General features: G+C 40.1%; 4 protein-coding genes across 4 annotated transcripts; 2 read left to right on the plus strand and 2 right to left on the minus strand.

Moving 5' to 3' along the window:
* Nucleotides 1-426: 426 nt before the first annotated feature.
* Nucleotides 427-3,031, minus strand: mphosph6 (M-phase phosphoprotein 6). The gene is made up of 5 exons (XM_008411896.3): nucleotides 2,556-3,031; nucleotides 2,208-2,320; nucleotides 1,689-1,779; nucleotides 1,508-1,608; nucleotides 427-996 (listed from the first exon to the last, which is right to left on the minus strand). The coding sequence occupies exons 1-5, from the start codon at nucleotides 2,601-2,603 to the stop codon at nucleotides 861-863; spliced, it is 489 nt and encodes a 162-aa protein (XP_008410118.1). The 5' UTR covers nucleotides 2,604-3,031; the 3' UTR covers nucleotides 427-860.
* Nucleotides 3,032-3,170: 139 nt separating this feature from the next.
* Nucleotides 3,171-8,427, minus strand: snx20 (sorting nexin 20). The gene is made up of 3 exons (XM_008411895.3): nucleotides 6,853-8,427; nucleotides 5,300-5,442; nucleotides 3,171-4,301 (listed from the first exon to the last, which is right to left on the minus strand). Exons 1-3 carry the CDS (start codon nucleotides 6,860-6,862, stop codon nucleotides 3,630-3,632), a joined length of 825 nt encoding a protein of 274 aa, XP_008410117.1. The 5' UTR covers nucleotides 6,863-8,427; the 3' UTR covers nucleotides 3,171-3,629.
* On the plus strand, nucleotides 7,387-10,610 carry si:ch211-218c6.8 (uncharacterized). The gene is made up of 6 exons (XM_008412467.3): nucleotides 7,387-7,512; nucleotides 8,423-8,648; nucleotides 8,891-8,968; nucleotides 9,391-9,449; nucleotides 9,522-9,794; nucleotides 10,478-10,610. Exons 1-6 carry the CDS (start codon nucleotides 7,387-7,389, stop codon nucleotides 10,493-10,495), a joined length of 780 nt encoding a protein of 259 aa, XP_008410689.1. The 3' UTR covers nucleotides 10,496-10,610.
* A 1,675-nt stretch (nucleotides 10,611-12,285) lies between these two features.
* On the plus strand, nucleotides 12,286-22,844 carry LOC103466378 (carbohydrate sulfotransferase 8-like). The gene is made up of 4 exons (XM_017305186.2): nucleotides 12,286-12,517; nucleotides 15,882-16,056; nucleotides 18,640-18,680; nucleotides 19,483-22,844. Exons 2-4 carry the CDS (start codon nucleotides 15,936-15,938, stop codon nucleotides 20,431-20,433), a joined length of 1,113 nt encoding a protein of 370 aa, XP_017160675.1. The 5' UTR covers nucleotides 12,286-12,517; nucleotides 15,882-15,935; the 3' UTR covers nucleotides 20,434-22,844.
* The last annotated feature ends 238 nt before the right edge of the window (nucleotides 22,845-23,082 follow it).

Genomic DNA, 23,082 nt, shown 5'->3' on the forward strand with positions numbered 1-23,082 from the left:
TTTTATTGAAATATTGGACAGGTGAAGTTAAATTAAAATCCAGTAATTTAGACATTGTATTTACAAAATTAATTCAGGTTTGTGATGTACTCCAACTTAATTTTGACCTGCTTAGAAGAGTTTGGATGCCATTGTCCTTAGACAAAGTTTGCATTGCGATGTAGCGTCCAACTTAAATTGGTTTATTTTGAAATTTCATCACTTGGTCCTAATCTATTGTAGATTTTCTCTCCAGACTTGAGGCCTTCTTGGCACCCAATAGTGGACTACAGCTCCAACTTTAAAAAAAATCAGATTATTAAAGGAAAAGCTTACAAATTCAATAAAATTAAGCCATTTTTCCTTTTTTTTTTCTTTTGAAAGACTGTACACCTGCTCAGGTGAGTTCTTACATCTCTGAACTATCCTGTTTATGGAGGATGCATGAAGCTTTCAGACAGTTTATTTAAAAAGATTCCCGTCTGTTTCATTCACATTTTTATACATCTACATTGATAACATGAAGAACTGCAGCAACACAAATGTTTAAAAAAAAACATTTTCTTTAAAAAAAAACTCGATCAAATTAAATTAATCTTAGTTCTTCTGGAGATTTACTGCAGAACTTTGATGATGTGGAAATTCATCCAGCAACTTCCTGTTGGCCTCTGTTTCACAGTCCGAGTCCGAATGTTTCGAGGTGTGTACCTCAAGGCGGAACTGGAACCGATGGATCTTCCGGTGCGATGAGCAGAAATGTTGAACTGTTCCTTTAAAAGCTCGGTCGGCAGTAATGCGTCTCACAGAGACGACTAAACGTGAAGCGTCCGTTCAGTTTGTAGTTTCCGACATTCCCGTTTTTCCTCCCAGTTAAAATATTTTCAGTCCTGGGGCTTCAGGAAAGCTTTCTTTGAGTTTTTCACAACTACGTTCTGGTTGACGTCGTCCTCGTCCATCGCCGCTCGCTCGCGCTTCTTTGCAAACTTCTTCTTCATGGTTCCCACTAAACTCTCGTACCTGAAACACAGAAACGGGAAGCTGAGAATCAAGACTCATGCAAACATCAGTGTGTAGGTGGACAGGAGCGCTAACTTTTGGGGGGGTTTTGTTGACTGAATAACAATGAATTGATATGCAGCCATTATCTTAAAGTTTTTGCGTGTATGAAGAGGGCCGACCGTCTTTCGATAAAAGGGCTAAATTTTTATGATATGCTGAGTTTAGAAAAACAAAACAATGTGAAGCTTAAGGACCTTGTCGAGTGTTTATATTTCAAAACAGAACCGTATAAAGTGCATTTTCCAACCCAACAGGACTCTGTTTGGACCGTTTCTCTTCAGTGATATAACCGCCATCTTTGATTCTGTATCAACAGCTTTGCTTAAGGATGACCAGCGGCGCCCTCTGTTGGATGGCAACCAAATTATAACACTAAAAGAATGTTAAAGCGATGTTATTAGCTAATCTATTGGAACTAAATGTATTCTAATAAATCAATCCTAGTCTGGATGGTCATAATCTGCTTTACCTCAGAGCCATTTCTTCATCAGTGACGTCCGTCTGCATGCAGCTCACATCCTCCCCCTCTTCCTCTTTTTCATCTTTAGGATTCAGCAGCACCATCAGTTTCTGGAACAAATTGAATAAAACACTGTCAGAATGTCCTCACAGAATCATTTTAAATTAGGTCTGGTTTTGCTGGTTCTCACCTCCACCTCTGGATTAAACCCTTTGAAGGACATACGGCCATAGAGCAAATCCTCACAGGGAACCAGGCTCTTCTCCTCAATGATCAAGTTCCTGAAACAACAAACTGTGTGATGCTCTCCAAATAACCTGAACCAACAGCTAAATAAATAAAATAGAGTAAAGTCCTATGGAGGACAGCATTATTTACCTTCCTAACTAAATATTTAGTTTACATAGTAAATATTTAGCTTTCATACATGACATGGTGAAAATGTGACTTGGAAAAATGAACACCCAGATTTTTTCCCTCTGTGACAGGCTAAATAAAACATAATATTGCTGCTAATTTTTTACTGTGCAATTTTACAAATGGCACTCCATACACTTCTCCTTAATAAAAACGTGCCAGGTTTACTGTCTGAGATCTGTTGGTTAAAACTATCTGGTAAAATATAGTCATCAATATTAATTCAGGTCAAATTGATCCAACAATACCATTCTGAAACTGATCTCAGATCGGTTGAAACTTTGACACTTACTCTTTTGCTTTAAGCTCCGGCAGATCCAGGTACCAGTGCTCATCACTGATTATCCTTTTCTCGTCTTCTTCCAGCTGCTTCTTCGTTTCGGCGTCCAGCCCTCTCTGCATAAACTACAGAACAAAGAAAGTAATCTGTAACTGTAAACAACAGGGCAAAAAGCCCTGAATATATGACTAAAACCTCATGATCAGAGATTAAAAAATAAAGTCTATATTTATATTAGGAAACGTTTTGTATAGTTTTATTTAAACATGCAGGATCGGTTACGTCCAACTCGACATCCCGCTGTTTATTTTTATATATTAATAGAAAGTAATAATGCTAACTCCGGATGCTAACACTTACCTTCATCCTCAGCAGGTTCTTTGACAATTTCAACGATTCCCCGGCCATTTTTGAATCGATCGACGGATAAGCTAATTCTAACTAACCCGAATTAACTAAATTAACTTTACTAAAATTAGCTTTTTGGTGTGTTTTGAAACTCAGCTACTTGCACGACTTTCACCACACGTCGCTCAGTCTGATGAATCGAACCCCGAGCAGCAGCCTGGATTCATCGATCAGCTTCCGGTTGATCTTGGTGTTTGGCGCCCCCTGCTGGTGAGGAGGAGAATACTTTTGATTCTTTTCTTTCATTTATTGTTTAGGCATCTTTATTTGTGACGATGTACAACAAAAACAAGAATATGGAAATTAGACAGGGGTAGCATAAATAATAATAAAGGAAATGTCAGAATTGCATATGAATGACAGAAAATTCTATACAAAGTAATGTTTGTGTCACCTTATGTAAAAATAAATTAAGACAACGGATCATCCAGACTCTTAAGTTAGGAACAAATTGTTCTTCCCATTTGATCAGATAAAAATCAGATTGCAAGCATATATTGTTAAAATTCAACCAGGCAACAGAGTTTCTCCTCAAAACTTAGTGTGGTTGATTAATAAGTTAATAAATAAATGTTTTGGATTTATTTTCCCCCTTTGTTGAAACTCAAACACGACATTTTTCCAATGCAATTGAACATTTGCTGATGTTTTTGAATAAACATAGTTATAAAAATGTTCCCAAAATACGTTGGAATAGGAACACATTCAGAACAAAACAGTGACAGACTGAAGGGGGGAGAAAGAACAGAAAGAACAGTTTACAGCAACTTCTTTAGGGCTTTAGCAGGTCTCTGGTCCACTTGGTATTCACATCTGCATTTTAATTTTTAGGTGAACCAGAGTTCACATTCACACCTCCACAAATGAACTGGACTTTCTAGACAAATAAACCAGAGTTTGATTGAAGTGGACTGAACAGACTGTTTCACTCTCAGTCTTAACTTTTTTTTATGCTTTGAGGCCATTTAGGTTTTTAGGAGACCCAGACTTTATCTTGTCAGGCAAAGTCTGGGTTCCTGCTCTTCCTCAGATGAACTTGTGGATCACCACTTCCTTCAGCGACCGGAAGCACACCTCCCCTCTCTCGCCGTTCCTGATGTCCGTCAGCTCGTCCTGCAGCTGAGCCACGGGACGACCCAGCTGGTACCCCAGGTCCACCAGCAGCTCCAGCAGCGCCGCTCGGTAGGGCTTCAGTCCGTAGCGCCTCACGGGAGGAAGAGCTTGCTGAGCAGCTGAGAAGGCCTGCTCCGGCTCGTCCAGGTCCCGGTAACACACGGCGATCGCAGCGAGGGCGGGGACGGTCAGGGTGGACTTCTGCCACGGCAGCAGCTTTTCCTGGATCTCCAGAACCGTCTGCAGCTGCTCCAGAGCGGCCGTGAACTGGCCCGCCCGCAGCAGCACGTGGGCCTGCTTCTGCTCGTGCTCGGTGAAGAACTCCGAGAAGTGGGCGGAGTGTCTGACGCAGCGGGTTGCGAACAGCTTGGCCAGGTAGTCCTGCAGGGCCAGGCGGCGCTCCAGAATGTTCTCTGGGTTGAAGTTTCCCTTCAGGAGCTTCGGGGGCAGAAGAACATCCTCCAGCTCTTCGTCAAACTCCTCCAGCAGTTTGTGGTGAAGCCGTAGGAAGTCACTGTAGCGGCGCTCGATGGAAACACGGCGGGAATCAAAGCTGCCGGAGCGCATCACGACGATCTGATACGCCTGTAGACAGAGAGGAAGACAACATGGACACAGTTGGCGAAGGCTCCACCGATTGCAGGTTTCTGCCCGAGCCAATGTTTGAAAAGCCTGACCTGCCGATTCCGAGTTTGGAAGATATCGATTTATTTTGCCTAAAATTTTGCTAAAAATAGCCAGAAAGTCGCTGATTTGGGGTGACTATTGTTAATTGCAAACATGGAGACATGACCTTGTGCTTGGGCCTGTCAGTCAAACCTCTCACAGCAAAGCAACAGGAAACTGTGTCTGATTGTAGAGCTTTGCCAGGGGGATAAGATCTGCTTCACATGTCAGCATCTGCTGATCACCATTCTCCCAAAATTAAGGAACGCCAGCAGGGTCACATGAACATTTCCTGTTACTTTGACATGAATACAACGCAAACAAAGTGCAGTGTGTGATGTTTATGAGTCGAATGCATCAAAATGAGTATCGATGACGTTCCGTCGGATGAATGTGACCTGACTGTTCAGATTCAAGTCACATTGGAAAAAATCAGACACATGTTGGATATCGAAGTACAGTGGGCCTCATTCGAAAAAATATCTGATCTGTGTTGTTCAGACTGTCATGAAAAGATCGGATATGGATCACATTAAGGCAAAAGAAAAATCGTAATTGGGTCACTGCGGGCTGCAGTGTGAACGCAGCTTGAGTGTGTTTTTATGTCTCTTCCAGGCAATTTTACCTCCTGACAGTCCAAGTCTCATCTCTTCCCATTCTCTCTTTCTGATCGTCTGCTGTTTATGTGTCTTGTTGCTGAAATATGCTATACAAATCAACTTGACTGACACATAAACATCACATAATTTACACGTTTGAACATTGTAACGGGAAATGTTCATGTGTACATGAACCTGCTGGCGTTTCATATGTTACTGTCACCATTGACTGTCTCTCCTGACTGTTGCACCTGATTTTCTCACTCATTTGACTCCTCTTATTTACTGTCTGCATCATGTTTCTGCTGATTTTCTCACCACATATTTGTTCAGCAGCTGGTCCACAACTCGACTCGATGGGATCTCAAACAGCAGCCGGACCGGTCGCTCATTTTGCTTCGCCAGCTTCAAGTTCTGTTGGAGCTCCTTAGTGGTTAAGCTGGAACAACCGGGCCTCTGACCTAAAACACCAAACAGTTAGAATGAATAAAAGCCACTGAGCTCCTTTACCAGGATCAAAATCAACAATATGACATAAACAGTGAAAAACCTGTCAGAAGACAGGTTTTTACAATTTAAACACTTATTTTTTTATTTTTACAAATACAAACTTTTATTGCTTTTACAAATCAGTCTTGATCAACATAATTAATAAGTTTCTTCAAAATAATAACAATTAAAGAAAACTATTCAGCATAAAAAAAGTTATCTAATTTAACAGAGGTCCAGCTAATTGGTGCATGTAGAAATTAGTTTTCACTCTGACATTGAAAGGAATTTTGTGATTGTTTTTTCTTTTTACATTTTGTTGATCCTGACTGATTTGAAAGAAAAAAAAAACAATAAAAATGTTAAAATATTCAAGAAGGTGAATGCTTTTTATAGACACTGTATAAGAATATTTCAATGGCTGATCAGCTACCCGCTACCCCTATTTTATATTCTATACATTGGTTATAAATTGATTTTAGAATTTATTGTAATGTATATGCTACGTTGAGCCCGGATAAGGATAAGTGCCCCTGGGCTACAGCCACTTTTGGTGGCCAAAAAACAAACAAAACTACACTTTACTCATGCAAATTACAGTAAATTAACAGGGAGACCTATCAGCAGGTGGTTGATTGCTCCTTATCAGCCCCCAAAAGATATACCGGTACTATAAATTTAGAATTTTAAAATTTTTCAGCATTGTGCACATAAAAATAAAAATGTAATCATATTAAAACTCTACACTACACATGGGATTATGAGTTTTATATAATATAGTGCTGTAAAACTTTCATTCAATACAAAAATACCCTAAATATTTTCCCCCCACACCTGAAAAAACTTGCCGCCCTGGGTTACTGCCACTGTAAGCCCTTGGTAGAATCCAGACTACATCCTGTGAAGTGTTGCCTGAACGATTGCAGCATCTTCATGTCAGTTTGAACACCTTCCTCATTGTTGTTTAGGGGGGAAATGCTCTCAAAACTCTTCTGCTTCTCTTTTAACCTTTTCCTTTCCACTCATTAAAATTTCCTTTTATTCTCTGCTGAAATTATGCAGGCTTTTAATAGCTTTTGCTTTTGTTGCTTCAAAAGAGTAATATAATCTCCAGATTTTTTCTTAATAAACACAAATCTCCATGTATGTTGCAGAACCTCATGCAATTTTACATTTTTGAGGCAAAATAATCTGTTTCAAGGTTAAAGTTCTGATTTTAAAGATAGTTAGAGGTCATCATGGTGAAGATCGTCTAATGAACCTGGTCTTGTTTCATGTTCTGATGAATCCAATCTCAAATCTTACAGAACTTTGATTCATCATAAATAAAGCTGAACTGTCCCTTTAACAGAAAACTCACCACTTGATAAAAACAACAGTACCTGCAGCCATCTGGTCCAAATCTTCAGAGCCCTTCGCTGGAGAAACCCAGAGGTCAGATCTGGTGCTGGGAGACGTCCAGGTTCATGCTCCTCTCCTTACTGGACCAACTGGATCAGCTGTACTGGTTCTATCATTAAACTGGTTCTGGGACTGAACGGGTCTGTTGCAGGCTGTGAAGCTCCTGCTGAAGTCAAGAACTCAGAACATATTTGTGTTAAAATGAGGAAGTTCTGCTGATAAAATAGGAAGAGAAGGAAGTGAAACAAAGTCCAGCAGCAAACTGAGAGAGGAGCGCTTGTTTTAGAGCAGCCGACACAGCAGCCGGGCGGAGTTAGCCTCAGTGAGAGTGAAGGATTGATATAATCTTGGTTCTGTGGCTTAAACTGATATCAGGCTCTGTGACAAAGAGAACAAAACAGTTCAGTGACTTTTAGGACACAACAATTTCTTTAAGTTAAATTAAAGGAAAGCTTTAATGTCAGAAATAATAAAAATGGTTTTAAAAAGATCATATTTGTCCCGCCCTCTGCTTCATGGCGTTACCTGACCGTTACCTGTCAGAAATGAAGCATCTCTCAGGGCTGCAGCGCCACCCAGAGGCCGACGGCGTACTTCAGGAAGTACGGCTTCCAGCGCGGCTTGAAGTAGCGGCTTCAAAGGTGAGTCCTGGTTCTGGTTCGGTTTCGGACTCCAATGAAGACACACCTGTGTGTTTTATTGAGTACAAACACGTTTTCTGAGGCGTTTAGGCGCGTTCAGATGCTTTTATGTTGTTTTTTTATGGAAAGTGAAACTAAAAAGTTGGAGCAGGAACTTAAGACAAACATTTAATGTTTCACCGCTTAGGGTTAAAAAAAGGTTAAAGCCAATACTAGTACTATTAGTAGTTATGAAAAAAATAATTTTACCGGGTGTTTTTTAAAGCAGTGATATGTTCTGCTGGCTGGTTTCGGATAGCTGAACGTGTTCCAGCTGCTGTTCCAGCTGCTCGAGGAAAACTTTTCAGAAACGTGAGGCTGAAGTTTTAAATCCTGTCAACTGGATTTAAACAAACTTGATGTATGGATGAGAGAATCAGGGTTGTCAGATCTAACAGTTTCCAATCCTAACCCAACTTGAAAACAAATTCAAACTCTGATGAAACTGAAAAAACATAATAATAAACTTCTTTAAGTAAGTAGCGTCTTCAAGAATATTTGTGTTACTATCAATGTTGTGCCATACAGCCATAAAGTTACCTAATGAATCGTTTTTATCATGATTTTTATTGTTATCAAAATAGTACCACAAAATATTGTGATAAAATTCTAAGTCCATATCGCCCACGGCTAATTCTCCATTTACTAATCATTGATGATGTCACATTTAACATATTTTGATATATCAATTTAGAAATAATTTTCTTCTAAATATTTTCTAAGCCCCCCCTAATGTTGTGAAAAGCATCCCACATTTTAACAACCTGCCCAAAGTTGTTCAATAGCAGGAAACTCGCCCAACCTGGCAACACTGGTGAACAGGCTGAGAACATGTGGGAAAATTAAATGTTTTCTGCTCCGTCTTCTGCAGGTGAACATGGAGAGTCTGCAGGATCAGGACAAGCTGTTGCTGCTGGTGGAGAAATACTGCAACCTCAGGTCACCACCAGTAGCATATTTCGAGGGACCAGTAGAACCAGAGAGGCCTTCAGGCCTGTCACCCTGCAAACCATTAGTAGATAAAACATTGATTCTTCGAATACCCTCCGTGGACATAGAGTCTGACTCCTTCGATCGTTCTGGATCTGTAAGAAAAGGTCAGAAACATTCTGCAGAAACACACCTGGTCCTGCTGAGTGTTCATGCAGCAGCTTTTTACATTAATAAATCATTCCAGATGTTTCCAGCAACTGTCTGTATCCTACTGGAGCAGGTAGCACCTCTGCATGACCGTGTTTCCATAGTAACATGGTTTTAGATGATTTTTGCAATGAAATTGATAATTTTTAAAAAAATAAAAACTTCGGGATCTGTAACAAAACTTCGGATTGCTCCACAGCCCAGAATGTCCCGAGGCAGCTGGCGAAGATTGCGGATTCGGCACCGATTGCCGAGCAGAACCTCCAGACACAAGACGGTGAGACCGTTAACAAATACCCTCAGTTACCTGGACAGTAGCTGCATCTTTATCCGATTCTCTGGGTTTTAACAACACGACCACAATTAATCATAAGTCAGCTGGTTGCATTCCTACTACCTGTCTTTTTTCATTATGAACATTTACAGAAGAGGCTCAACTTATTCTACAATTTATTTTTCTTAAATGGTACAAGATTTGTTTCGATCTGAAATCTGAAAGCGGAAATAAATTAAAATTTTAGTTATGAAAGCTAACAAAATCAAATATTTTATGTAGTATGTATTGGAATACCATTTTTGTGGTTCTAGGTGAGTTTTATTTTGTAGCAACGGGGGCAAAAGGTCCTCTTTGAATGGGGAAGGTTGCTGATCCCTGGTCTGGTTGAAGGAGGTTCTGATCAATTTTCTGTATTTCTGCAGAGATCATCCAGAGGCTCGTCGAGCTGATGATAACACTTGGAGATGACATTAATATGAAGGTGTGTTCTGAACCAGAACCAGAACCAAAACACGACCAAACTCTGTTTTAATCAGTTTCTTTCCCCGCTCAGCTCAAACAGAACCCGGCCCTGCAGCAGCAGCTCCAGGACCTGAACTACAACCTGTTTGAGAAGCTGACGTGCACCGTGCAGAACCTGGTGGCGCCACCGGACCAGGCGGCATGCCCAGACGGTCTGGTCCAGAAGCAGAGGATCGCCTGGGCCTTTGAGGTGACCAGCAGACTGTCCTCCGTCACTGTGGTCCACCGCAGGGCGATACAGCAGTTTGGAGCCCGATACATCGCAGAGAATCACGCTGGCTGGGTCCAGCAGCAAGGAGGCTGGGTAAGAGGGCTGGTTCTGATCCGCTTTGATTACTGAAAGGAATGACTGTCTGTGCATTCATTACATACTTGTTAAAATGTAATAATATTGAACATATTTTTGCATTGATTAGTCCCTCCAGGATTTCGTGATTTGTTTTTGTGACACAATCAAAAGCAAATATTTTGACATTTTGCAATATTTGTGCTTTGATATGACAATAAATGTGGCTTTTTGTTACTTACCATTTCGATTGCTGACAATAACTTAATATCTAGTAAACCTGAAGAAGCAGTGTCATAAAAACAAGAAATACTGCCACCTGCTGGTAGGAGTTAGCAACACTTAGACACAATGGTTTTGACCATTTTTGCACAAAATTTGTACAAAAAACTTGGAGGAACCGAGTTATGTCATTTGGCATCTGAAGCCTAAAGGGCCACATAAAAAGTTATGGTGGACCAGATTTGGCCCCGGGCCTCGAGTTTAACACGTGTTAGAATAACAGCTTTTAAGAGCAGGAGATCTATTTTCTCCAACCTGAATCTTGTCCCAGATGCTCCAGATTTTGATCCAGTTGAGACATTTTCTAACAGTATCTTTGTTTCCTTTATTTATTTCTACAAAACAGTTTTATCTGTGAATTCTGCTCTTCTTTTTATTTTGGTTTATTCTCACTCTGATCTTGTTTCTGTGTCCATCAGGAGGAAGCTTTTGACTGAACAGCTGACCGGTCAGACGGAGAAAACTAAACTGTGAACAACTTGAAGATATTTATTTTTTCTAATTAAGATTTGAAGTTTTTGGAATAAAATCAAAATGAAAAAGGAAAACTGATCATCACAGTTGGAATAATTTAGTTTTTTGTTTGTTTGTTTGTTTGTTTGTTTGTTTGTTTAATTTTGGGGGCATTTCTGTGATCAGAACCACATCTGTCTGATTTTGCCAATCAGACAGACCAAAATCTCATAACTGAGCATAGTTATATAGTTATAACTCCATTTTGTGAATGGAGTTGTGGGGAAAATTAGGAAAACATTAATTCACTAAAGAGTCACAAATGAATTTGTAAGTAAAGGGGAAAACAAAAAATATATAGTTTTAAAAACAGATGAAATGTATGTTTTTAAAAATATAATTTACTGGACCTAAGCTGAAAAAATAAAAATAAATGGCAATTATGTCATAAAACATGAGGTAAAATTATCCTTTTTAATTAATTGTTGTGTTAATTTGAAAATAAATTCCTGTGGTAGATTTTGTTGAAATAACCAACTTTTTCATGTATGAAGCTCTTTTGTTTAGCTACACCAAAGATAAAAATAGCTCACATGGTTATAAAGGTTATAAAGGTTGCTGACCTTTGACTTAACCCATAACCCCAAAAAGTTCTGGTCCTCCGCAGTTGGACCGGGCCTTAGTCCAGAACAGATCCATCTGTCTTTAGAAGGTGACTGTCCCAAAAAGGCAAAAAAAATAAAAATAAACATACACACCCTGAGAAGCAGCTGCTGCTTCAGGCTGAAGCCAATTTAATGCAATAACGGTCCACGTTTGCACTTCCGGTTGCTGCTAAAAAATAAAAGCCTCAATGCTCACTAGCATAAAAGTTATCTAATTAGTTTGGATCTGGGAGCTGATTGTGAGTTCAAAATGTATTTATTTTAAATAAGATAAAGCATTATTTGAATCTTTTTACTTTATTTTAATCTTGTGGTTTTTGTAGTTTGAACCAGAAGTCAGCACCCAAAAATTGTACTCAAGTCTAACATATTTTTACTCAAGTAGAAACTGTCCAAGAAATTACTCGAGTAAAAGTAAAATAAAGATATTTTGAACCCCCCCCCCCCCCCCAAAAAAAAACAGTCACTCAAGTAGTCAGTTACTAATCTAAACACAGTTCTTTTTATCTTTAAAAAATGTAAGTAATCAGACAGACCAAAATATAAAGTTGGAAATGTTGGTACGTTAAAGATCAACATGAAAATAATTAATGAATAATATAATTACTGAATAATAAAATTAGGAAAAAGAACACTATTTCCAAATCCATTTCTTTCAATTTAAAATCTACGAAACACTACATGCATGTGTCTGTGTTTGCTGAATTTGTGGTAAAAACAAGCTTGATTTTTTATTATTATTTAAATTATTCAAAGTGGGTAGAGTATCCTGGAATTTTACTCAAGTAAAGATGTAGATACTTCATAATGAAGTAAAAAGTGCAGCCTCTTAAAAATACTCATAGGTAATTAAAAAATGTTACTCACGTAAATATAACAGTAAATGTAACTTGTTAATACCCAACTCTGGTTTTAACACAATCTGTCTTATTATAATGATTAATATTTAATATCTGGAATTGAATCGGACCAGTGAAGGAACCTGAATATTATTACAAGTTCTGATAAGTTCTGGATCATCTGGAGGTCCAACTGGTTCAGATCTGCAGCGGATTTATGAAAACTGCCTGTTGACTTTTATTGTGAAGGGACCGTTAGTAAACTTCCGGTTAGTGTCTTCTGTGTAGCTTGATGTTCGGTTTGATCCTCAGCTGAACTCCGGGGGTCCGGAACTTTGGGCGTAATCGATCCGCTTCCAGGGGACTTTACATCGAACCGACACTGGTTCCTGGTTCTGTTCGGTTCTGTCAGGGATATTTTTTATCATCATTGACCCAGAGCGGAGCACCCGGCGGACAGGGTCCATGCCGGACCCGAACTTGGAGCCGATCCGGGATTCAGGTGAGTGTCAGGTCTGACCTGTTACTGAGGTTCGGTTCTGATCTGAATCCACTAGAGCAGGATCCAGCTCAGCTTCCTGAAGCAGATTCTGTTGGACCTGACAGAGTAAAACTAGAACAGCACCGTTTCATCCGCGGTAAATTAATTTATTGGAAAATAAATCGGTTTGATTTTGATTATAAGACAAATAAAAAAAATAGAAATGATGAAACTCATAAAATGTCCAAAAGTCGAATACTTTCGACTTTTCAAATTCAGAAACTTTCGTGGTAGAAACAGATAGTAGAAACCCAAAATTGAGTCACAGAAAATGAGAACATTTAAAAAAAATTGATTAATGGAAACTCAAAACACCTGAGTCATCCATCTGCACCGTTACAGGGAGCCACAAAAAGTCATTGCTGAAGAAGTTGGTTAGTTTTGCATTCAAGCATATTCACAGAAAATTTAGTGGAAGGAAGAAGTGTGCTAGGAACAGGTGCAACATCAACAGAGAGAACCTGTTTTGAGTTGAAAAGCTTTGACTTTTCAAACTAAGCAATTTCCACAATTTTTTCTAGAAAGTTTCTGAGATTAATATCAAAATTCCTCTTTTTTTTTTGGCAGAAATTTGCTCCTCCTTTTTTTAAACTATCTCCAGTGGCCCTAATTTGTTGTACGAGGAGAAGTGGAGAAGAGCAGAATCCATGTTGGGTGCCATGTGGTCTCCTGGTTCTGGTCCTCTGGGTTTTTTCTAAAGTCAAAACGGCATTTTAAAGAGCATCACGCTTCTTCTTATGTGTTTTTGTTAGATCATTTGTCAGTTTGATCTCAAACTGATGAACATCTCAGAACATCTCCAGGTTTCTATCTGGAGAAGTTTTTCCTGTGTCATTTCAGAGGAATAAACTCCTGCAGGGATTATCTCTCCCCAGCTGACTTCCTGTTTGTCTCAGTGAAACATGATCCGACATGTTGCTGGTGTCGTTCATCAGACTGGTGACCTGCAGTCTGTAAACATGTTGATGCATAGCTGAGACCTGCAGAGACTCGGGCCGAGTCTGAGTTCTGTCCTGATTCAGCTGTTTTTTTACTACAGCTTTCTAACTTCCAGAAACCCAGATCGGTTCTGTCTCACTTCTTTCTATTTTTGGCTGAAATATTCACTTTTCAGAAATCTTATCAATTGACCAACAATTATTTGATAAGCAGCCTTTTTTAATACTTAGTTTTCTCTTGATGGTAGAGTCTTAAGGAGCTTATCAAGTGTTTACATTTCAAAACAGAACCGCATAAAATGCGTTTTCATCCCACACCGGACTCCGTTATAACCTTTCCGCCATCTTTGTTTCTATATTAAGGGTTCTGCTTAAGGATGACCAGCGGCGCCCTCTGCTGAATGGAGGTGAAACTGCAACACTAAAAGAAGGTGTAAGAGAATGTCATTGGTCAATTGATTAGAACCACTAGCGGAACAAGTCAGCGTCGGGCCGGGGGTGCGGGCCAATTACCGGGCCCCTAACGAATCACCGGGCCCCTTACGTGCATCAGCTGCTGGAAACTGTTGAGGTGGGGGGGCGAAACTGAAACTATTGACTTTAACATTAAATACACAGTTCTCAACAGGTGAGGGCGCACTTTTTCCGTGTACAATCAGACATTTAAGCGACTTGAAACCATTCCTCCCTCCCTGGCACCTCCAGACCCGGGCCCCCATCCGGCCCGGTTCGGGGGGCAGCCGCCCCCCAGACTCCTCTATAGCTCCGCCACTGATTAAAACTAATTTTTATCTAATAAACAATTAATTGTAATTGCTAGCATCCTTAATCCATCTATCACAAACTTGTAAATATGCAGGTAACGGCGATGATTCTGGATGAAGGTTTTGATCTTCTGCAGAAGAATTTGAGAAAAGAAAATGGTTGTGGACTATAATCTGGTATAAACTGTAAGCCATTTTCCCTGCTGCAGTAAAGACCAAGAGAGCCGATTAATCCCGGATCAGGTCGAATTTTATGGGATTATTAAAATAAACTTGATCCTGTAGAGCTGTTGTGGGTCAAAGGTCATGGCTCGGTTAATTATTGAATAGAAACACTCCCATTTCCTGCAGGGAAACCTGGTGACCTCATTTTTGACTCAAATTTCCATGTTTTTCTAGAAATAAAATCTAAGACTCAAAAGTTGGGAGTTTTTTTCTGGCAAATTTTGACTCTTCAAACTCAAATTTCTAAGTTTTTTTCTTAAACATTACTAAGATTAATCTAATTTTTTTTTTTGCGGAATTTCAGTCCTTTTTTTCTGTCTGCAATGGTCCTAATATACTGTTGTACAAGTAGCACAATACTATCCGCCATTTTGTTTTTGTCATTTGTCCGGATGCATAGTACGAATATGCAGCCGTTTGTTCTGCGCATGTACACTTTCACACATCCGACTGGAAACATATAAACTAGTGGCTGAATATCAATAAAAATGTAATAATTTCACAGAACATTTTTTAACTAATCAAATTGTTATCACTGTCATATTTCTTCATCGTCCAGCTTTGTGTGACTCTGCTTTATTATCAGATTTTTGTGACCATCTCGTTCCTCCATTCAGGAATAAAACATTCAGATTTCTGTATCAGGAATCCTCAAGCAGATTAATGCGGTTAACGGCTGCAAGTTGCAGAAGCGATCTGATTTCACCTCCTCTGTTTCTGTATTTGCGGATAAAAATAACCTGAAGCACTCTGATCTATAAATATGTCCCAGCTGGGCTCCACTCCAAGCTGATGGAGCCACAGGCAGGCAGGAAGAGACCAGAGGATCTGAGAAGTTTCTGGGATTCACTGCAAAATACAAAGTCTGACCAAGTATTTCTGGTCTAGTTTCCAATGGAAATATCTTGAAATAAAACAAAACTAATTTACAGGTAAATTTTAAGCAAGGCAGGAGTTTGTTTTATGTAAATTGTTTCTTCATATTGATAAAAAGTTTCACTGGTTGATTATTTCACTTAAAACATTTGTCTGTTAACTGGAGTAAACAGACTCTTAAAAAGGACATTTATTGAAAGGATAACTCAATCAGAGCAGTAAATAAGCAAAAAATGTAAGATAATAAAGAAAGCATAAACTAAAGGAATGCTGTTATTGAATTTTAGGTATAAAACATTTGTTTTCTAATTTAAGAAAGGAATTGAAATATTTGTTTATTTGCATATTTTAAAGTATTTATAATACTGTATACAAATGTTTAAGTGGTTAAATGAAAAATCTACAGAATTTGCCAATTGTTTTATTTATTAATGATTAATCATTGGAATAATTGATTAATCGATTACTAAAATAGTCGCTAACTGCAGCTGTAGTGACCCAGGTGTGACCTCCTACCCTCAGGTTCTGCGGCTGACCCGGAACCAGCCGGTGGGACTGTAGGGCTCTGTGAGGAGGATGAAACTCCTCCGCTCGCGGCCTCTTCTTCGTTGGTGTCTGCTTCTCCTGGGAGTCGGGTCGCTGCTGCTTCTGGTCCTCCTGCAACATCTCACTGACTCCGTGCAGCAACAGAACCCAGGTTGGTTTTGTTGGGTCGACTGGTCTGGGGTCAGTCTGAGTGAAACTGCTGCTTGTTTGTTGAAAGATTCATTTCCTGCTCCTTCCTCTTCATCTGATAACTAAAGTTGGAGAGTCTAATTCATACAGAAATACCTTCTGGGATTTGAACCCAGAACCTTCTTTCTGCCCCATATAAACAGTTCGTTTTGTAGCTGCAGAGCTTCACCCTCAGATGTGATAGTTAAGCACACCTGGATTTTAAAAGCAGAGATTTAACGACTTGAAGGAAGGATGATAGTCCAAGGTAATCTTGAAGCTGCAGCAGAGGTTTGCAGCTCTCTAAGTGGGGCAGGTGGAGCTCAGAGTTTGCACCTGTAATTAAGCTCCAGCTTCACCTGATTCCCACTCATTAACTCCCTCTGTGGAGTTGGACTGCGTCCATGACGACAGCGATCATGGTGAAAGTAAACAAAGTGTTTCTGCAGCATGCATTACAGTCTGCAGTTACGATAAACCATGGAAAACGTTGGATAGTTGTTTAAAACTGCAGCTCCAGATGCATGACCGTGATTGGTCGGCTGCTGTTTCACCTGTGAGAATTAAACTGGAACTGATGCGGTCAGAGAATCCGCCTTCCGGGTTTACAGAGAGCAGAAAGTCTGGACTGGTTTTAAAAACTAATCGACATGTTAACATCTGGACCCGATTCACTTCCTGAAACAGTCACACTGCAAAAACACTAAATCAAAGAAGTGATTTTGGTCTAGTTTCTGGTGCAAATATCTTCGTACATTTGAAGTAAGACAAAACTCAACTTTTCAACAAGAAACTGGAGCTTGCAAATTATGGTATATAAAAAAATATTTGCACGAGAAACTACCAAAAATACTCTGCAGAGTGGGGCTAGACGATATTTCAGGAGGATTTCTGACCATTTCTGATTCTTGCCCCGTTTTTCTGCGCCCACCCTGTCTCTGTGGACTCTCTCCCTGCGCTCCATGTCTCTTATGATTTATTAAAAAAAACTACAGCAGCTTCGTCCAAACTCTCCGATCTGTTAACGTTGATATTTACAGAAATATGAGACTGATGAGGCGGACTGATCACCTGATCGTTGTTGTTAAGCGGATCACTGGAGGGGAAAATGAAGGTGTTGAGTCCTCTGGGATGAAATGACAGCAACTCGTCACTTCCTGGTTTGCTGCTGCAGAGTCACATGAAGGTTCTTCTCACGTTTCTGCAGCACTTGGGTCAAAACCTCATCACACTAAAACATCCGGAGCTCATACAAATAAACACAGCATTCAAAGTAGAACATGTCCAACAGATAAGGACTAAAATGTGGATAGAGCATGTGAAGAAGAAACATGTGCACCTGGAGCAAGTGCAAAAGAACATGTGCTATGGAATATGTCTAACAGATCATGTGAACCCAGCACGTGTGGAGCAGGACATTCACAATACAGCACGAATACCAGAAAATATCAAATACACAATGTAGAGCAGAACATGTGCAGATGGAACATGTGCAGATAAAAAAATGTAATATGTTTAACAGAACATGTGAACCCGGCACATTTTCTGCCTCAGATATTCCACCTTGAAGTTTATTGCGCACATTTGAAGCGGATAATATGCGCAGCTGGAACATGTGGAGCTGGTACAAATGAATACAAAATGTGAAGAAGAAATTGTGGATTGGAACATGTGCAGAGGAAAATGTAGAACAGAAATTGTGAAGCTGTTACAAATCAGTACAACATGTGGAACAGAACATGTGCAAATTAATATTTGTTAGGATCCACGATAGTTTCCAGCGAAGAGGTTACTAAATCTTCCTAACTGACACAAAAATAAAATATTTCAACATTAACATTTAATAATGAATAAATTTTAATTTACTTATAATAACACACGGTTGGTCAGATGTCACATTTTACATATTACCCATGAACTGAGATTTAAATAATAATAAAAAAGATTTCAATGCTCTTTTAAACAAAAATTTGTTTCTTAAACATTATTATTCCTTTCCTGAATCTGTAGACAAGTAAAAAGTTTATCTTTTTACAATTAATTTAGTCTCATAACAGAATCTAGTAAAAATAATTCAGGTCTCCTGTTTATAAATATGAGTAAATTATACTGCAACATAACACTTAATGGGCCACATTGCATGTAAAACAGAACATGTGCAGTGAAATGTGTGGAATAGAAAATCTGCAGCTGTAAAATAAGTATGTGATGCTGGTCCGGTTCTGTTCTGAATATGGTTCCTGTGGATGGTTCTGGATGATTCCTCCTGAGGAATTAAATTGTTCTCCACCTTCCTCATCCCCTCCATCCATGTTTTATTGATGTTCGCCTCATGAATATTTGAAAATCTGCCAGTGTGACTGGAAAGTATCATGAGGGAGCTTTTAGAGAATGTGCGTTGTCACATCACTGAGGCAGCAGAACCTCTGCAGCTTCATCTTTATTTCATCAGAACGGCTCATCGACACCAAACCAGAACCAGAACCAGACAGAGGCTCCGTCACGCAGACATGAAGAGCAACAGCTAAAACTCAGACGTATTCAACTCTCTGTTCTGTTGTTTCAGGTGTTCCTGTCCTGGAGGCTCCGACGTGGCCTGAACGGAAGGTAACTATGGCGCCACAGCACCACCTGCTGGACACCTGCAGCATTACAGCAGCATCAAAAACTGATAAATTGGTCATTTATGTTTCTATCTTACTCCCGACCCCACTAAGGGACAAGGGTGCAAGAAAATGGATGGATGGATGTTTCTATCTTTATGTTCCTGTGGGAATGTTGACATTTTTGTGCAATTCATACAGCAAGATGCTGAATATCTGTACAACCTAAATATGTATGTATAGCACGTTGGAGTATAGGGCATAACAAATAAAAATAAAACTGAGAATAAAGTATCATTACAAGAATAAAGTTAAAATAATATGAGATAGAAGTCGTAACATAATTACGATTGTATTAATATTAAAATGGCTTTAGTCTCGTATTTATTTTCGCAGACTTTATTCTCAAATTGCTTCATTCTCATGACTTTATTCTCATACTATTTTGACTATTTTCATAAGATCTGACGCCACTCTATTTTGTTTACATTTGGTCAAGAAGGAAGTTGCCCTCGGTGTCTTCGTAGGTTTCTGTGTTGTTTCCTTCAGTGGTTCTTGGTGCAGCGCCACCACAGGTGAGAAGGGGAACGTTTTTTTTAAAAGGGTTTAGTTCATTTGACACTTTGAGGTGTGAAAGCGAAGCACAGTAGTTGAAAATGTAACAAACGTTTTAGTTTTAGTTTCAAACTGACTCTACTGGACTGTCAGGTGTGAAAACTCCCTTAAGTTCCTGCTGCAGTTTCACTCTGGTTCAGAAGTTATAGAATCTGGTTTTTACTCTGGTTCTGTTCTGTTCTGTGTTTCAGGTTCCGTCCTTCCCGCCTTTCCTCCATCTTTGTTCAGACCCGTTGCTGGGCAACAAGCAGCCAGTCACTAAGCGCCACAGGAAGCTGCTACTGAAGGGCGCCCCCTCTGGAGGTTCTACGGCACTGAGGACGCAGCGGTCTCGGCACCGCCAGCTGAACGACGTCTGCTCTATGTACCAGCCGGTCCGCCGGAAGCAGCGGGTCAGGCTGCAGCAGGTGTCCCGGCTTTACGTGGAGGACCGGTTCCAGCTGCTGTACTGTGAGGTTCCGAAAGCTGGCTGCTCCAACTGGAAACGGGTCCTGATGGTTCTGGCAGGCAGAGCCCGGTCCACTCAGGATATTCCTCATGATGCAGCTCATTACAGCAATCAGCTGCGGCGGCTGGACAGCTACGATCGGGCCGGTATCGCCGAGAGACTCCAAACCTACACCAAGGTCCTGTTCGTCAGGGAGCCCTTTGAGCGGCTCGTCTCGGCTTTCCGGGACAAGTTTGAAAGTCCGAACTCCTACTACCATCCCGTGTTTGGACGGGCCATTATTTCCAGGTACCGGGCCAACGCCACAGGGTCGGGTCTGAAAACTGGCGCCGGCGTCACTTTCAGGGAGTTCGTTCAGTACCTGCTGGACGCGCAGCGACCCGTTGGGATGGACATACACTGGGAGCGGGTCGGCCAGCTCTGCAGCCCGTGTCTGATCCACTACGACTTCATTGGGAAGATCGAGAGCCTGCAGGAGGACGCCGACTTCCTGCTGCGCGGCATCGGCGCTCCGGGAAACCTCACCTTCCCGGACTTCAAGGACAGGAACCCGCGGGAGAAGCGGACCTCGTCCAGAATCACGCAGGATTATTTCTCCCAGCTGAACGGCACGGAGAGGCAGAAGGTGTTTGACTTTTACTACAAGGACTACCTGATGTTCAGCTACCCCAAACCCTTCCCTGACCTGCACTGACTTAAAGGGGCCGTATCATGTAAAATCAACTTTTTTTTTTTAGCTTTACATAATTTTATATTATTCCCGAATCAAAAATATACATGGAGTGTTGCTTTGATTCTTTCATGCATGTTTCAGAAATCCTTTAATCTCCATGGCAACCATTCAGCTATGCAAAACACCTGGGTGGACCGAGCCCCGCCTTCAAGGTCGAAGCTCCTCCTCACAGCTGATAAAAATGTATTCAAATTTTGCCAAAGGGTTAATATGTAATTTTTATAACAACTGAAGGTCACATAGTTTATTATGCTATAAAATGGCACCATGTGCCTGAAAAAACATAATACTGCCCCTTTAATGGACGGTCTGAACTGAGATTTGTTCTGAGTCCAGAACCAGACAATCCCTGGACTTGCGCTGAGGTTTTCTGTCGTTGGTAGCAGAATTTGATCAGAACCAGGTCCAAGCTGAGACCTGGATTAAAGGTAAAGGCTGATAATCAGATCAATGGATCGATCGGGTCCTTCAGGAACAACAATTTTATATTTTATACGCAAGTTAAATATTTAATTAGCAAGCTAATTTAGATAACTAAATATTTAGTTTGCAAATTATTTAATATTTAGCAAACAATATTTAGAACCTAAACTACTAAATATTGGGAGTTTACCACTATTTAGAGGGTAAACTAAATATTTAACTACTAAATATTTAATATATTTATAATTTTATTAAGCTAAATAGTTGGATAAAATGGCAACTAGGAAGGTAAAGAGACAAAAAGCTGAATATACTTTAAGTCAGGGGTCACCAACCTTTTTGAGCCTGGGAGCTACTTCACAGGTCCAGAGCAACACGAAGGGCTACTTTTCTTGGCTCAGCCTTTATAACAATAATACATATGATTACATGCCGTCTAATAATATTAATGTTAGGGACTATTCACAATAGTTATCAGTAATTATTACCATGGCAGCTATGTTTAATTGCTATTATGTGATCAGAAGCTCTTAGTTTAGTTTTAAGTTTGATTCCCTTTCTTAGCTTTTCTCTGTGATTCTAAATTTCCCACAAGTGACTGTGGGAAATTATTGCAGCTGCTGGACGCACTGTGAGATTTTCCTTTAAATAAAAGAAAAGTTATTGTATATTTTTATTATCCCTCTTTATTATTAACAAATTGTGCAGAGAAAAAAATGTCCGACAGATTATAAGGTAGCACAAAACTATCCCTGCACCTGACCTGTAAAGTGCGCATCTCTCCAATGCGCATCATGTGCGCGTCGCACAAAACCAGCGCAAACTTAAACCACTAAAGCAGCGAACCCTTTTTTAACACAAACGATGCTAAATACTAATAAATACATGGAAGCGGAACCGACCTGTGATCCACGGAAAGAGGAGGATGTTGATCCCGGTTCAGGTGTCAGACGTGCAGAGGAGGAGAAGGTGAAGCAACATTGTTTGCTTAGTTTTTACTCTTTTAGAAAACGTTTCAACTACATTAAATTGTTTAACCCGCAGTCTTAGAGCGACGCTAAGTATGAGCGGCAGATGTCAGCTAACGGGTGACCCGCTAACTGTCCGGTTCGGGAAACATCAAAAAGCTCATAACCGGCGACCCGTCAGAACCGAACACGGTAAAAAGCTCAACCGGATCCGAACCGCTCCTAGAACTGCGGGAGGTTCAAACCCCGCTCATTCAGTTTTAGCTTACAGAAAAAGCGCCGAGCCGCCAAATAAACAAAAGCAAACTGACCAATAAGATTTAAGCTTTGGGTGCCCTTTGACCCCCACAGACTCAGATGTGCGCTATGTACAAGATGTTTTGACGCATAATATATATTTTTCTCCACAATTTTAATTGTAAAGAGGGTTCGATAATTAAAATTTCGGAAATTTTATTTTATTTTTTTTTACTTCAAGTTTTAAAAAAAAGACCTAAGAGCTCCTCCCACTCTAAGCTAGGCAGAGAGGGAGCAGCAGGCGCTGCTGCCCTCCGATAACATCCTGCAGGCGCATATTCTGAACTTTAACCATAGAAGAGTTTTATGCATAAAAATTTACATTTGAAATTTTTTTATAATTAGCTTTTTTTTAAATTCTGAATATAAACAAATTTTACTACTTCAATGTAAAAATATTACATAATTTATTTGGCAATGCTCCCTAATGAGAATGGCTATTTTTAGAACTTGCCCCGCGGGCGACTGACAAGGGGCCCGCGGGCGACAGGGGGCCCGCGGGCACCACGTTGGTGACCCCTGCTTTAAGTCATGCTTGTAAAATTCCCCAGCGTTAAACACTCACACTATAAGGAGTGAATTTCAGGCTCCGGATCTTAAACAAGTCTTTATGTTTTTACTACCAGCTTTAACACTGCCATCACAACACCATGTGTTTCTCAATAAACCTGAGTCTGTTTTTAACATGTCCAGCTTGTGTTTTTATCCTGAAACTGTTCTGCTCCGTCTCCCACAGAGCCATCATGAAACCGATGCTTCAGGTCTGAAAAAATCGAGTCCCCATTTCTCCATGCTTTCCTGAATTAAGAGTTGGTGAATATAGAGCATGCACACCGAAAATAAACTGATCCAGAAATACTTTTTATGTTAGAGAGAAGTAAGAAGTTAATTCTCATACTTTTATTTCATTTTTTACAGTTAG

The sequence above is a fragment of the Poecilia reticulata genome, chromosome 6 (assembly GCF_904066995.2).
Source record: "Poecilia reticulata chromosome 6, P_reticulata-male-v2, whole genome shotgun sequence".
Classification (NCBI taxonomy): Eukaryota; Metazoa; Chordata; class Actinopteri; order Cyprinodontiformes; family Poeciliidae; genus Poecilia; species Poecilia reticulata.